At 35.4% G+C, this 14,669-nt stretch overlaps 1 protein-coding gene across 2 annotated transcripts in view; it reads right to left on the bottom strand.

Moving 5' to 3' along the window:
• Positions 1 to 14,669, bottom strand: part of LOC134531663 (DNA repair protein RAD50-like) — a 253,543-nt gene that overhangs the window by 79,393 nt on the left and 159,481 nt on the right. For both annotated transcript variants that reach the window (XM_063367443.1, XM_063367442.1), the window contains exons 19-21: positions 11,601 to 11,770; positions 7,631 to 7,831; positions 5,294 to 5,500 (exon numbers count right to left, since the gene is read on the bottom strand). In XM_063367443.1, the coding sequence (XP_063223513.1) occupies positions 5,294 to 5,500; positions 7,631 to 7,831; positions 11,601 to 11,770 (578 nt within the window). The remainder of the gene's footprint in view (positions 1 to 5,293; positions 5,501 to 7,630; positions 7,832 to 11,600; positions 11,771 to 14,669) is intronic.

Here is a 14,669-nt window from a genome sequence, read left to right as displayed (position 1 = left end):
ATTTTTTATTTTTTTGAAAATTTGTAAGAAAATCTAGGTTAGTGTACCTTCCATTTGATGTATGATTTGTTGTAAATAGTCTAAATTAAAATGTTAAAAATACTATTGAAACTGGAACATCTTTTATTATAACATTTAAAAAAGCACATGTGACTCACTCCTTGCACTCATGTGCACATGCACACTCCTTGCACACTATCTCTGAATCTAATAAAGCATAATAAAATATATTTGGCACCAATGATAAATATACACAAACTAGCAACAAAATTTTGCCATTTTGCGAAATTAAACCCTAAGGGCTGAAAAAACAGTAAAAAGATTTTTTAAATAATTATTTATATTTTCTAAGATAATGAAGCCTAAGAAAAAAAATAAACATATGGAAATTATTTTACAATTTTGCGAAATTCTACCCCTAAAGGGTAAAAAATGAGATAAATATTGTTTTACGTACACTATTATACATATGAATCTAACCCAGCATACAATAGATATTGATTACCAAATCTAACCATACAAAAATACCAATCACAATTTTATAATTTTGCAAATGCCTAAGGCATGTAAAACGGGTAAGAATGTGTGTGTGTGTGTCTATATATATACAGTAAAACCTCGTATTTACGTTCTCGTTATTTACGTTTTCCCGCAAATAACGTCATTTTATGTATGTCCGTTTTATTGTACATTAACTTTCGTGTTGCATTTTCCCTGAAATTACACCGCTACGTAACCAAAAAACCCGGAATGTACGTTTCAAAACACGGTAAAAATGTAAATACAGTGAAACCTCTATTTAACAAATCTCAAGGGACCAAAATTTGTAGTGTTTGTTGTAAAGGGGTTTGTTAAATGGAGGTTTCGCACGATATGTTTCTAGTCACCATAAAGCTTCACATAAATGGCTAGAACTGTCTTTCTGATCGTTTAATACGATATGAGGAATTAAACATGAAAAAGTACATAGAATACACTTGTTTAATGGCCAACCATTTGATGCTTGGACATTATCAATTCCCATCCCCAGTGCTTCCTGGCATGCCTTTGTTGATGTTTGATGCCCTAGCCTCCATTAACAAGTCAAAAAGTATCTTGTCCAAATCATCATTTTTACATACTTTCACACGTTTTCGATTTGTCCCTACCAGAGAAGCGTTGTTTTCGATCTGTTCCCGGTTGGATAATATGGTCGAAAGTGTAGACGCCGGGATGTCGAAATGTTTAGCTATATCACTTTTTTTTCCACTTTCATCAACTGCATTTAAAATTTCTATTTTTATTTTAACGTTAATCTGTCGCCGCTTTTTAGGATTAGAATTCATTTTACAGTAGTAACGTGTTGTTTTCCGTAACTACGTGTGGAAATAAATAAACAACAGTGAAAACTGAAAAAACGGAAATTGTACTACACCATAGTTAAAAATATTTGCGTGTGTGCATCTTTAACCATAGAAACGCAAAATACACTAGTTGTTCGTCTTGCCAGAGCGATGGTATGAGTGGTTTCCGCCACTAGCGCTAAATGTACCCGCCATTTTGAACAAAGTGTGGCATGTATACACGACGTGTGTTATCCATGATGCTTTGTTTATTTATTGCTTTCCGCGATGTTGCTTATTATTTTAAGGTTATACGCACGTATTTTTAAGCAGTGAATGCAAAAAAATTAGTAGATGTCTTGTAGGAGATGTTATTTTTGCGTGTTTTTTCAATAGCGGCAGTTCGTTGTAAAGGGAATTTCACTATTTCGGAACAAATAAAATTCGGTATTTAGAGGTTAAAACAGCATTGATCTTACGGCGGTTCGGCGGGACCAAAATTTTATTTCGTTGTATGGGGTTTTTCGTTAAATAGAATATTCGTTAATGGAGGTTTTACTGTACTCGTCACGTTAGTCATAGATGTGAAAAGTTTGAAGTAGTTCGCCTATTGTCTATAACCTTTCGTTTTGATGTATCGACAAGTTCTATGGTGCCTCTCCTCTACTAACGTTTTAATCTTTGCTGCCATAGAGAACTTTCGTAGCAGAACCACAAACGGTTTTATTTATGGTGTCATAGAGCACTCTCGTAGCAGAGCATAGTCCGAAGCGCTGAGCTATCGATACTACCGGAAAGCGCTCATACACAGTACGTATATTTAGTAGTGCTGCATTATGTACAGTACATATCTATGATGGCTTTCATTGTTTACATTAGTCAACGTCCGTTTTGGTTAGCACGTGTTTTTTTATCGTTCACAATATTTTTATTATGGCAAGATTTTGATTGAAGATGGATAGGTATAAAGTTCCACGAAATACTTTATCTATTGAAGATAAAATTAAAATTATTGAGAAGTTTGACAAGCATGTGGGTACCCGAGTGGTTTTGGCCAAGGAACTGAATATTCCTGTTAGTACTTTAAACACAATAATTAAAAATAGGTAAATGCTGATACATTTTTTTAAGCTAAAATTTAGCAGTAACTGCCAATAAAAGTGCTTTCCCACAATTTACACTTTCCCGCAATTTACACTTTTTCCTTGGGGTTACTTGAAAAGTGCAAATAAGGGGTTTTACTGTATATATATATATACAGCGAAACCCCTTATTTACGTTACCGTTATTTACGTTTTCCCGTTATTTGCACTATATTCTTCAGGTCCCGTTTGGTTCCCATATAGTCCAATACAATACTTTCCCGCGAATTACGTCTCAAAAATCGAATCAATCCCGCTATTTACGTCACGTAACAACCATAAACAACCAGAAAATACCGTGGAGCTAGTAGGCAATGAACATTTTAAATAGCAAAATATACATATTTTATAACATGAAAAGTTGCTTTTATTTCTAAACATGTAATAATTTAAGCCTAGGCGTGTAAAAGTACGAGTAATTATAGCAGGAGACAATCTAAAATGCACGAGGGAAAAACGTAAACTCATGAATGTACAAACATGGCTGCTTGTAAGTTCTGATACTGTATTTATGTCACAACTTAGCCGAAATACTGGTACGAGACATAAACTTCACAAGATAAAATGAGCGGTGTCTTGGTAACTGTTTTATACGTCTTTTATAATTTGGGAAGTGTTGTACAGTTGACGCCATATTTTTTAAACTAACCATTTATTTCTGGGGATCGTAAATAATTAATTATTGGTATCAAGACATCATGATAAACGTAAACTTGAACATGTCACGGCAGCGAGAAAACTGGTGCGTATACCAATAAACTGGTATTAGAACTGGATAAAATTGGTACACGGGAGGTGGAGCTTATATTTTTTTCCGCTAAGCTCGCATCTATTGGTTGGCGGCTGATGGCGTCATGAGCCTGGGCGGAGCATAGAGTGCGCATGCGCCGCCGCGTCGTTACAGCAGCTGACCGAGTACAATGACCTTTCTCCGCGTTTGGCGCGCTATTGACGGTAAATATTCAACAATTTGCGGCCTTTTCTTAAAAAAATTTTTACTGTGAGCAATGTGTATGTAGCCCGTATTTGTTATAAACCCTGCCGGTTGCAACTGTATTTATAATTTGGAGAGGCAAATAATCTTGAACAGCCAAAAAAGCAAGCAGAAGAAAATTTCAAATTTATTTTTAGGAAGTAATCAGAAAAACATTTTGGCTTTCATTCTTTTTTTTATTTTTGTCAAATGTGGTAAATTAATAATGGATTAAATACTAAAGTAAAATTTGTTGTTAGTGTGTTTGTACCTGCATTGTAGTATGTGCTATTAAACAAAAGGAAAAAAATTCTAAATAAGGTAAACTGTACTCCTTTTTATACTTTTCCCTTTATTTACACTTTCCCGCTTTTTACACTTTTTTACTTTGTCCCCATGAAAAGTGCAAATAAGGGGTTTTGCTGTATATATAAAAACAAAAAAACTTTGGAATTAATTAGAACAAGAGGGAAGAAACTAAGAAGGAACAACTTGCATGCAGAGTTTGGTAGGGTATTTTTTTTTAATTTTCAATATTTTGCTATAGTTAAGGTATGAAGGATTGATATTATTCTTTTAACATTAAAAAATATAATCTGATGAAATCAAACCTATTTTAAGATATTGGCAATAATAATTGATAAATATACCTTAAATAAACTACCTTCTCTTATTCAATTTTCTTTTTTTCAACATGATCACTTGTTATTTTGTTATTGATAATACTGCTAGCACTAGAGAAAACATGTTCACTGACAACCTCAGTTGCTTGTTTTTTCTTGAAGATTGACCAATTTTTTTTTTGCTTTAGGATGTTTTATTACATGCCTCCTTGTTGAACCATATCCAGTATTCAGGACAGAAGGGTAATAGTGCAATGCAATCTGTTATTAAGTAATTTCTTGAAAAATTTCCAAATAGATGCTGAATTAACACCTGGATCACCTTTGCCACTACTGCCTATAATGCCACACATTTTTATTTCATAAAATTAATCATAAAAAATTATCATGACCACTTTTGAATCACATTCACATAATCTACAATTTACTTTTGATCATACATGTTGACCAAAAAAAACAACCTAAAACCACTCCAATGTTTCTGAAAATCGAACAGAAATATTTGAAAGTAAGATGGCATCTTTCGGTTTCTTTGTTAAAAACGGAGTTTGTATCATTCTGAATGTCTTGCGTTTGGCAACACTGTTAATAGCTGCTCTCATGAAGTTCATTTTCAAACATAACCTAACAATATGATAAAGATTAGTTACAACGTTACAAGTAAAAATAAATAAATTAAAAAATATGTTTAATCACACTGAGCTTTTATTTTTAACATCATTTATGAATGAGTATTGAATATTACGTTTCACAGATACGGCTTGTGTGTTGTTTTTTTTTGGTGATATCTTTGTGCTTTGTCTGGTCAATACACATGTAAAGTTGCTGTGATGTAGATGGAGACAATAACGTAAGCATATAATGTTTTTATAATATAAAAATTAGTTTGCCAGCTGGAGGATTTTCCTACTAAACAGAATTAGTTTTCCCGAGTTACTATCCTGAGGAGAAATATTATTTTCCTTAAGTTCGGGAATGGTCTCTTTCACGACTTTTATTTGGGATCCCAACTACATCTAAAATAAATAAATACATAAATAAATAAATAAATAAATAAATACATAAATAAAAAAATAAATAAGTCACTACCCAAGAAAACTAATTTTTTTCAGGACTAATTTTCTGACTTTGGTGAAGCTGTAAACACAACTGATTGATCGCAACCTACACAGGACATGCTTCTGCGCACCCACAAGAGCAGGGAAGCAGCTCGACAAGCGGAGCGAGGCGCACCTTCTGGGAGGCCAGGTACAGCCTGACGTGGTCGATGCGGTCCGCCACGCCCTGCCTGCGCGTCTCCAGCGCGGCCCTGCTGGCCTCCAGCCGCCGGACCTCCTCCCTGGAGTGCCGCAGCTTCCCGGGCACGCCCCGCTGCTCGTACGCCTCGATGTCCCTCTGGAGCTTCTCCGCCTCGTCCAGCTGCTTCTGGGCCCCGCCCACCTGCCCCGGACACAGCACCGGCGTCGCACTTCTTCCCCCACTCATCATCCAGTTGAAACAGAAGCCACCGTGTAACGTGACTATGGCCGGTCTTACTCGACACAACCATTTTCTTTTTAGAATACTATAACAAAATAAAAAAAATAATAAAATAACACTTTGTTAAGACTAAGCTACGGGGTAAAACCAGACAATCAGAGTTGCATGAAGTTGCATTAGTAAATATGCTAATAATGTACATAGCATAATTTATTACCAACATAACTAATTTATACAAAATACAAGATGACACCAGATTTCCTTCCATGATAAATTAAATAAAGAGATTTTTTACCATAAAAATTACCGCATTTAATTTTAAAATAACCCAACTCAATTCAAATATTACAACTAAGCAAGTGAAAGGTAAGTAATTGATATATGTAATATCACTAGATCTGAATGTTGCCACCAAATATAAAATGGAACATATATTTGAGTTGTCATTTAGTGCTATAGTATGTTTCTTGCTTAGATTGTAGTACAAAGCAAATGGCTTCCACTATCACCAGATTGATATGACCCAACATGTTAGGATTTATATACTTATTATTTATACCTACCATCAATAAGTATAAGAAATTATAATTTTTTTTAAATTTTACTATTTGTTGATTTTTCTAAGACCTTAAAATAGTGTATTTTGACAGTATTATTACAGTTGTAAATATTCTCAAAGAAAAAAAAAATCCTAAACACCAATTATTATTTTATAGTAGGAACTATTTTTAGTAGTCGGTCACTATAAATAACAAGGGATTCCAATAATTATGGTCTATGGTCTGTCAGAGCCAAAATTTTTAATATTAAATGATATAAAAAAATTGATGACAAAAATATTCAGTTACATTTTCTTAGAAATTAGAATTGTATATTAATTATCAGATGATGCTCTTGATGAAATGCAACAATAAAATGTATTTCCAAAAACCCTCATTTCAAATTTTCCTTTGAAAAATAAAAACAAATTAAGTACGGCAAACCTCTGCTAAGAAAATTAAGAAGGAACTTCAAAATTTAGACTTATTATTAAGAAAGTAATTTTATTAAAAGGGTAAAAATATATTATGTATTTATAGGTACAATGTTAAGTTTTGTAAACTTATTATTCAGATAATTTTCTTAAATGGGATTTTCTTAAGAGTTTTACTGTACATTAAAAAATATTTCATTACATTATAAAGTTGTGCCTAAAATGTTTTTGCTCTTTGAGTATATCTGCCAACAGACGAACAGTGCACTGAAATAGAAATGTCTTGATAAAACTAATCATTCAGTACTTGTCTTCAGAAAACACTATTTTGATTAGATGTTAACAGAAATGTATTTGCAACAATTACATTTGGGGGACAAGAAATGGCACAATTGAGATTGTTTGTGTCTGTGAAATAATAACAGGTTTGACATAATCTTTATAACAGTACACACATTACGGTACTTTTAAGTTAAGAATAGTTACAAATTTTTATACTGCAGTAGTGTATATTTCTGTACTAGTCTGCACTTTAAGGGCTGTACACTATTCAATTTAAGTTTGATTCACAATTACAGCTCCGGTGTAACTAATGCAAATATTTGACAATTGCGTCAATAAAATAGCGGACAAGAGAGATTAACAGAAAATAAGTTAACAGTTTTCATTTCAATATAAATATACAATATGGTTTTCAGTAAATTAAATTTTTTTTTTGATCTATTGATGACTTGAGAGAAAATTCTAAGTTGAATCTAAAGCTGAAAAAAATTTCAATGAATTTTTTAAATGTAAGAAGATATTATTTTTAATTTGTTTATTATTTTTAAATGTAGGTGATAATATTAATGTCTAAAAGTTTTGATGGCTCCTTCTTAGTTCGACATAATTTTTTTCAAAGTTTTGCTGAGCTGGAATGTAAAAAATTAAGGCTCACACATTTATATTTTGATATTAGCACACACAAAAAAAAAACCTAATATTTTATAAATCTCAGAAATTAAAGAAATTCCCTATCCCAAAAGATGTTTAACATTTTTTGATTGGTTCTCAGAACCAGAAGACAAGCCATCTCCTACCCTGGTTGAATCACGCAACAAATCAAAATACTAGCTCACCTCACTCCTTTTAGTGTCCAGCTTTCTGCGGTTCTCCGCCTGTAGCTTCACCTTGTCTTCGATGGCAGTTTGCAGTTGTATGTTAGCTGGTTCCAGCCTCTCACTTAAATCATCGATGCTGATAGACAGAACAGCAATGTCTTTTTCACATTCTTCCCTTTTCTCCTCCAGCTGTCTGCGCATTTGCAGGTCGCCTTGTATCTGAAACAACCACAATTTACGACTAACACAATCATACCCAAGAATGTAGAAGTTGCAAATATTATGTTCAAATAGTTACAAATTCTTTTAATTTGCCCTTATAATTTAGGATGAAAATTTATTTGAACAATATGCAGTCACAAAACATATAATAAAAATGATTGGCTTGTATTAACAATTCTTGGGAACTAATTTTGGATTTAGCAACATTATTCTGTCTTACTGAAAAACATAAAAAAAAGTATAAAACACAAATCCAAATCAATGTAATTTTGCATTGATCCTGATCCTAACAACTTGACATTAAACTTTATCTATAACAAGCACATAAACAGCTGTGACAGTGTCATCACTCTGGCTCTATCTCACATTCTCCTCTTCATTTAAGAAAGTACACTAATCCCTCACTTAGCACATCTTCAGATTGCGCGAATTCATTTAGCGCGATGTTAATTTTATTGTCCCAGTCTTGACTAGCACGTCTGTAAATTTCAGTTAACATGAAATCACCACAGAAAGAAGAAGAAGAAGAAGAAGAAGAAGAAGAAGAAGAAGAAGAAGAAGAATAAGAAACCAACTATCTCAGGCATGACACCACAAAGTCTGTTTCAACTTCTGTAAACAATAGATGTGCCGTGGCATACAGTTAGCCATACAAGGGGGGAAGAGATGCACGCGCAGGTCTGACTATGCTATCGGCTGTTGTACAAACATCAGTTATGGCAAGTTGAGTTGTGGCTATGGAGTGTAAAGGACCAAATGTTTTTACATCCGCGCATATGCCGCAGTGCTGTACCGTTGTCGCCCAGCCACAGACCAGGCCGTAATGAGCTTCAGTTTAGCCAGTGTAAGGGAGCTCACACAAACACACAGGAACGTCTGCCCACTACCTGCCGGTAACTGTACGTGCCTAAGCACCTGCAGTTAGAATCATAGTGGAATCATGGTATCCAAGTGAGAGTGTAATGCATCGTGTTCAAGTATTTGAGACAAAACTGAAAGTATTATGGCATGCAGAAAGTCATGAAGTCCACACATAAGTTGGTTGCACTTTAGTTTTAAGCAAGTCAACTGTTTGCACAATCGTACGAAATAAGGACTCTATAAAACATTTACATAAATCTGATGCTGTTGGTTCTACTAGCGGGAATATATTTGACATTAGATACCGGAACAAAAACAAACAGATGATTCACGTGGAAAAGGTTGTTAAAAGAATGGTGATATTAAAAAAAAAATTATGGGCCTGACAGGATTGATGTGAACCAAACAATGCTACATGAATAAGCACTTTAATTTTTGAAAATATAAATGTAAATATCGGGACAATAATATTGGTTTCTTAGCCAGTAGAGGATGCTTGGAAAGTTCGCGGAAAGGTACGCGACGTGAGATGGCGGGCACGTCAACCAGCTGACTGACGATAACTATCTCCCATTATGCGGTGTCGCATTATTCCTACAAAGTATTCTATGGTATTTTTCAGTCGGATAACGCACGTGACCTTCCGTCACCTATCCCCGAGTGGGCACTGACGAAACACACACTACCTCTGTTCCCTCTCTCCACGGCATAGGCACATGAAACTTCTAGCACCATCCAGTTCTTCGCCACACACCATTAAAACCGTAAATAATGATTGCATGCCAACACAAAATATTTAAATAGAATTAAAAAAAATTATACATAAATCTTTAAAAAGTAAATAAAACTACTAGTTAAAACTTATAAACTAAAAATTAAGTTTACCTACTTTCTGGTTCTTTCTGCAGTTCATGACTCGTTACCAACCTCAATCATTTTTCCAACAAAATTTACCAGCTTAAAAAAATATTTACCTCACCTTTTTTTAATAAATATTTAAAAAAAATACACTGTGTCTAAAATAAAACTGAAAAAATGCAACTTTAAAAATTACATACGTAAAATTGAAATTAAACTCTATCCAATAATGGGCAACCACCACAGAATAAACAATAATATGGAACGTGATCTACCACCCTATATAAAATATTACCATGTTTTTGTGAGTATTAATACTTGCCTGTGTAAAAATATCCTAAATTTGTGGACCTCAAATTACCTTCACTGTTTACGTGTCAGAAAAAAAACCATCGTGCTGATATCTCTTGTCGGCTGTAGCGTAACCCCACCCCTTAGTAACGTATGGGCCAATTGCAGCTGTTCCTGACGATTGTTGTATTTTATTATTTTTGTTTTTCAATCAAACTTAATTTGAGATATTTTGATTTTATTTAAGTACTCACCATAATTAATACAAATATAAAATTAAAATGTGTGTTATATACAGAGGAAATGAGAATAGTAAATAGAAGCTCAAATTTTTTTTGAATGTGAGAATTTTTTCTATTCCTGAAAATACCAGGAAAAATATTATTCCCTCCCAACAGAAAAAAAAAGTAATGCCCTGCGAAAATTTTTCCAAAAGCCTGGATGCCACACACCAACACACACAACCTTTTAAATTTTTACCAAGAACCTTTTGGTTTGTTTTTACCAAGAAAACTTACATCAAAATGGGTTTAAAACAATATTTAAATATTTCCCAAATAAGTGACGTCCTAAGTGACCAAAGGCTATAATACTGACATTTAACATTAAAAGGGGTGGTTATAATAAAAAAAATTTTACATCCAACCTGGAGCAAATATTTTCCTAAAATATATACTATTCCAAGAAGAGGTGGGAGGTATGGCCCTTTGAAACACAAGCATGAAGTTCTCCTGAAGTCCTCAAGGAGTTGCCCTGTTTGATAGTGTTTGCTTATGAGTCCATGCAGTTTGTCCAACATATTTTCACCCGCAGTGAAGGAGCTCTCCTGAGCCATCATTGACAACTGCAGCTCTTCCTTTTTGCAAGTTCTTAACCCCCTTCTTGTGTTCACCTCTTACAAGGGGTCTCCCTCTTCTTAGTACTCAAATAGTTAGATAATCATGTATGCATAAAATATTAATTTGAATAAAAAAACTGAAATTTTGAAAACCAACCTTTGATAAAAAGAATTCACAGTCCTTAAATGCATGTAATTCAATGCAAACAATAGTCAGGTCTACACCCAGTCAAGTTGGCAGCAGCCAATCAAGAAAAGTAATTTCACAAGTAAAATTTAATGCACTATATTAAAAATGGTGTCTAATAAAATGTTAATTTTTTTGAAGTTTGATAAAAAAAATCCTAAGATTTGATGTGAAAGTAAAACATACTATTTGTGACAATTTGATAGTTTAATGCGACCGACTTATGCATATAAGTTACTAGGTCCTTTAGCAATGTTAAATTTGGCACCTGGCAGAGACATACTGCAAGTATATACATATGTTCACTTAAAATGCAAAACAACTATAAATTATTATAGAATGTTAATCTATTTTATTGGTTAAAAATGTAAGCCCCATTTATATAACTTTGCGCAAACAACAACATTTCCCAATCTAAGTAGGATTTTCTAAAATCTTTATGATCACACAGCACGGGACAACTTGGCTACATCTCCCTCCCTGGCTCATGCACCAAACATTTCCTTTCCCATTCCCTTTTCAAGCAGCTTCACGCCCAAAATTCCTATCTCACGAAGCTGATTCCAGTATTGCAGGATCCCATAAAACACTTCAGCGTACTAGTCACAAATATTCACTCAGGCAATCAGCTACAAAAATAGCAAATATATTAAAATAATCCTGCTCAGTACAATTGGCCACAGAATATAAACGAACAATGTGTAAAGTGACACATGGTTGCAGCCACTAACCTTGAGGTGCTTGGCAAACAGTTGGTTCCTGCGGTCTTGGAGGTTGTTGAGCTCCGTCTGGGAGGAGTCGAACCTGGTGCGGAGGTTATCCAGCTCCTTGGAGGTCGCATCAAGGTCTTTGCGCAGCCTGGACTGCTTGTCCAGCGTAGCCTGCAGGCTCTGTGCAGGATCTGCGCATACACCCAACACAGAAACTTACCGCATTTAATCGCATAATGTCCGCCACCGCATAATGTCCGCACATTTCTTAAATACTTTAAATGGAATTTTTTAAAATTTGCATAAAGTCAGCACCAGACAAAGCAACCTTGGCCACCCCTGAAAGGCACAGTAACAGGATGGAAATTTACTGACACGCTGTCAACAATGCTTTGACCTTGAATTGTTCATTTCTCCGGAGTGGTCGCTGAGAGGGTTTGTAGCTTTAAAAAGACTGGCATCACCGTTGCTCTCGGCGGGACTGAAGATGATGCTATTTGGGAAGAAAGCGATAACGACGACGGGAGCAGCGATACAGAGGACGGTGACAGCGACGAGTCTGAAGTCGAATAGAACTGTTTTGTTGAGCAAGACTGCTACATTCTTTAGTCACTGTCTTTTTTTTTTGTGGCGTAAAGTGTTGTTAAAATGCAGACTACCTAGTAGAAATTTTCTGAGTGCTACTACAGTGTCAATTTTTTTAGGTACCTGAGTTAGGTAGTAATTTTTAATGTATGTTAATTTTTCAACATGTCTAACATCGCGTTTGCTGAGAGGCTTTAATTTTGTTTTCATGTAAGATATGATACGCAACGTAAAGAAAACGTCAGCTGTAACAGAATGGACATACATAAATTCTTACATGTCAGGAAGACAAGGCTCTGCTTTGTTTTTGTTAAAAATTCCTGCTCAGCCTTTTCCACGCTCTGCACTCCTTCCCCCGCTTCAGTCAAGCAGGGCAGGAGGGGACACGCATGCACAGACGTCTGCCGGTAATTTTTTTTACACACACAGTGGGCAAGGGACAGGGAGGGAGGCTCGCCAGTAGGGTTCTGCCAATATTCGAAATTTCCGAATTCGAGTTCGAATTTTTTGATATTCGATTCGTAAATTCGAATCGAATTCATTTTACAATAATTCGACTTGCAAAATCTGGCCCGGATACACTAATATAAGACACCCCCCTCCCCAATTTTTAAAAGAAATGTAAATGGACGATTACATCTTCCACTTACAAAAAATTATACATCGTAACCCCTTATTTACGTTACCGTTAATTACGTTTACACGTTATTTGAATCATTTTATTTCTGTCCCGTTTTAACCTCATTTGATGTAATGCAATGAATTCCCGTTGTTTACAACGCGCCTATTGCTTTACGCAGTTTACGCCGTTCGTTCTGATAAAACTGCTTACTAACTTAATTAATCCTATTACAAAGTAACTTGATGTGTAAATCATGTTTTAAAGACGTTTTTAAAAGTTAAAAAACTTCATCTTTAACGTCTCGAGAGTCTCTTTATACCGCTTATAAAAACGTAAGCAGCGCCAGTTTGGTTGTGTTGGTTCCTGTATTCCAGTATAGAGCGCTCTCACGTAGTCGGATATCGATATCAATATCTCGCAGACTGCATGCACGCGCGCGCGCTCTGTCAATAACCGAGTTAACCAGCACGATCGTTATGCGTATAGTTACAAATCACGTTCTTGTTACGGGTATCTTTTTTTTTTAACGTTGAATAAAATGGTTTTATTGCATCACTCATTAATTTAAATTATTTAGCTTGCTTTTGCAATGCCTCTTGTAAACAAACATTTTCATTGGCTGCCGGCCGCCGCGCACAAAATTTGTGCGCAAGAAATAGTCCCTTGGTTACGTACCATTTGTAAGAATTTTTTACGCTGCCTTTTTTATTACAATTATGTTAGCAGACGCCGTGTGTAGTGTACAGTTGATGCCCGGCCCAACAGTTGTATTTCGGATTCGCGCGTGCACGGTTTGTTATGGCTGACGCCGGACAAGGTTTTGTAAAGCACAGAACTTTGAAACTTTGAAAAGTGCACAGAAAACTATTGTGTTGAATGTTTAAACCTTTTTAGACAAATATCCGGATTGTCGTGTCAACGATATCGCGAGTTTAACTGCGGAATTTAGGAGTGTTTCGAAGAGCAGTGTGCTTCGTGCAAGGAAAGAATTACAGAACACTGGGACATTAACAACTCCCGGGAAGAAAAGGAAACTTGAGTATCCTGTTATCAAAACTTGTGATGATTTTGTGAAGACGGCTATTAGGCGTAAAGTGCATAGTTTTTTCTTCGCAAATGAACCACCTACGCCGAACAAAGTGCTACAGTGCTTCCTGTTATATTACTTCAACATTATTTTATTAGCACCGACTGTACTGAAGTTTCTGTGTTGCAACTAGTGCTTGGCGCGCAAGATGAATTCAGCCTATCACTTGCTGACGCGGCGCAGTGATACGACGGTGTTTGTTTATTTAAAAAATCAGCTAAGAGTGAACCCACGGTCTCACCCCTAATTATAAACTTGATTTTAAAATAAAATGTGCGATGCTTACGCGATAAAAACGGTAAATTTGTTATTTTTATTATGTACCACTTCCTTATGCTGTGATATTTTTATTAATATTTTTATCCTTGAAAGTCAAATATGCTAATTAAGGTGGCAAGTTAGATAGTTTTCTCTACAGCAGGCAACATCAGGGGCGCAACAACTAAATTTCCAAGGCGGGGGGGGGGGGGGGGGGCACTTTTTATAAAGAATCATTGATCCCCCCTATTGAAGCGGGGGTCCGGGGGTTCTCCCCTGGGAAAATTTATATTTCAAGGTGGAAAATGGTTAGGGGCAGGACATTTTCACGAAAAAATCTGAACGCCTACTAGATTGCAACAATGTATACCCACACCAGCGGTTTCTTCCTTGTGATTGGCGGCAGTCTGCAAGAGAAGTCGTTGCCTTGTTTGCACGAGCCACTAAGGACGAGTTTGCTTGCACAATGAATTAGTGTGATTGGTTGTTGTAAAAATCAACATGCACCTCAAAGTAACTCACCCAATCACGAAACACA

This window comes from Bacillus rossius, chromosome 5 (genome assembly GCF_032445375.1).
Source record: "Bacillus rossius redtenbacheri isolate Brsri chromosome 5, Brsri_v3, whole genome shotgun sequence".
NCBI lineage: Eukaryota > Metazoa > Arthropoda > Insecta > Phasmatodea > Bacillidae > Bacillus > Bacillus rossius.
The sequence above is the reverse complement of the archived record's forward strand: the minus strand, read 5'-3'. Positions and strand labels throughout refer to the sequence as shown.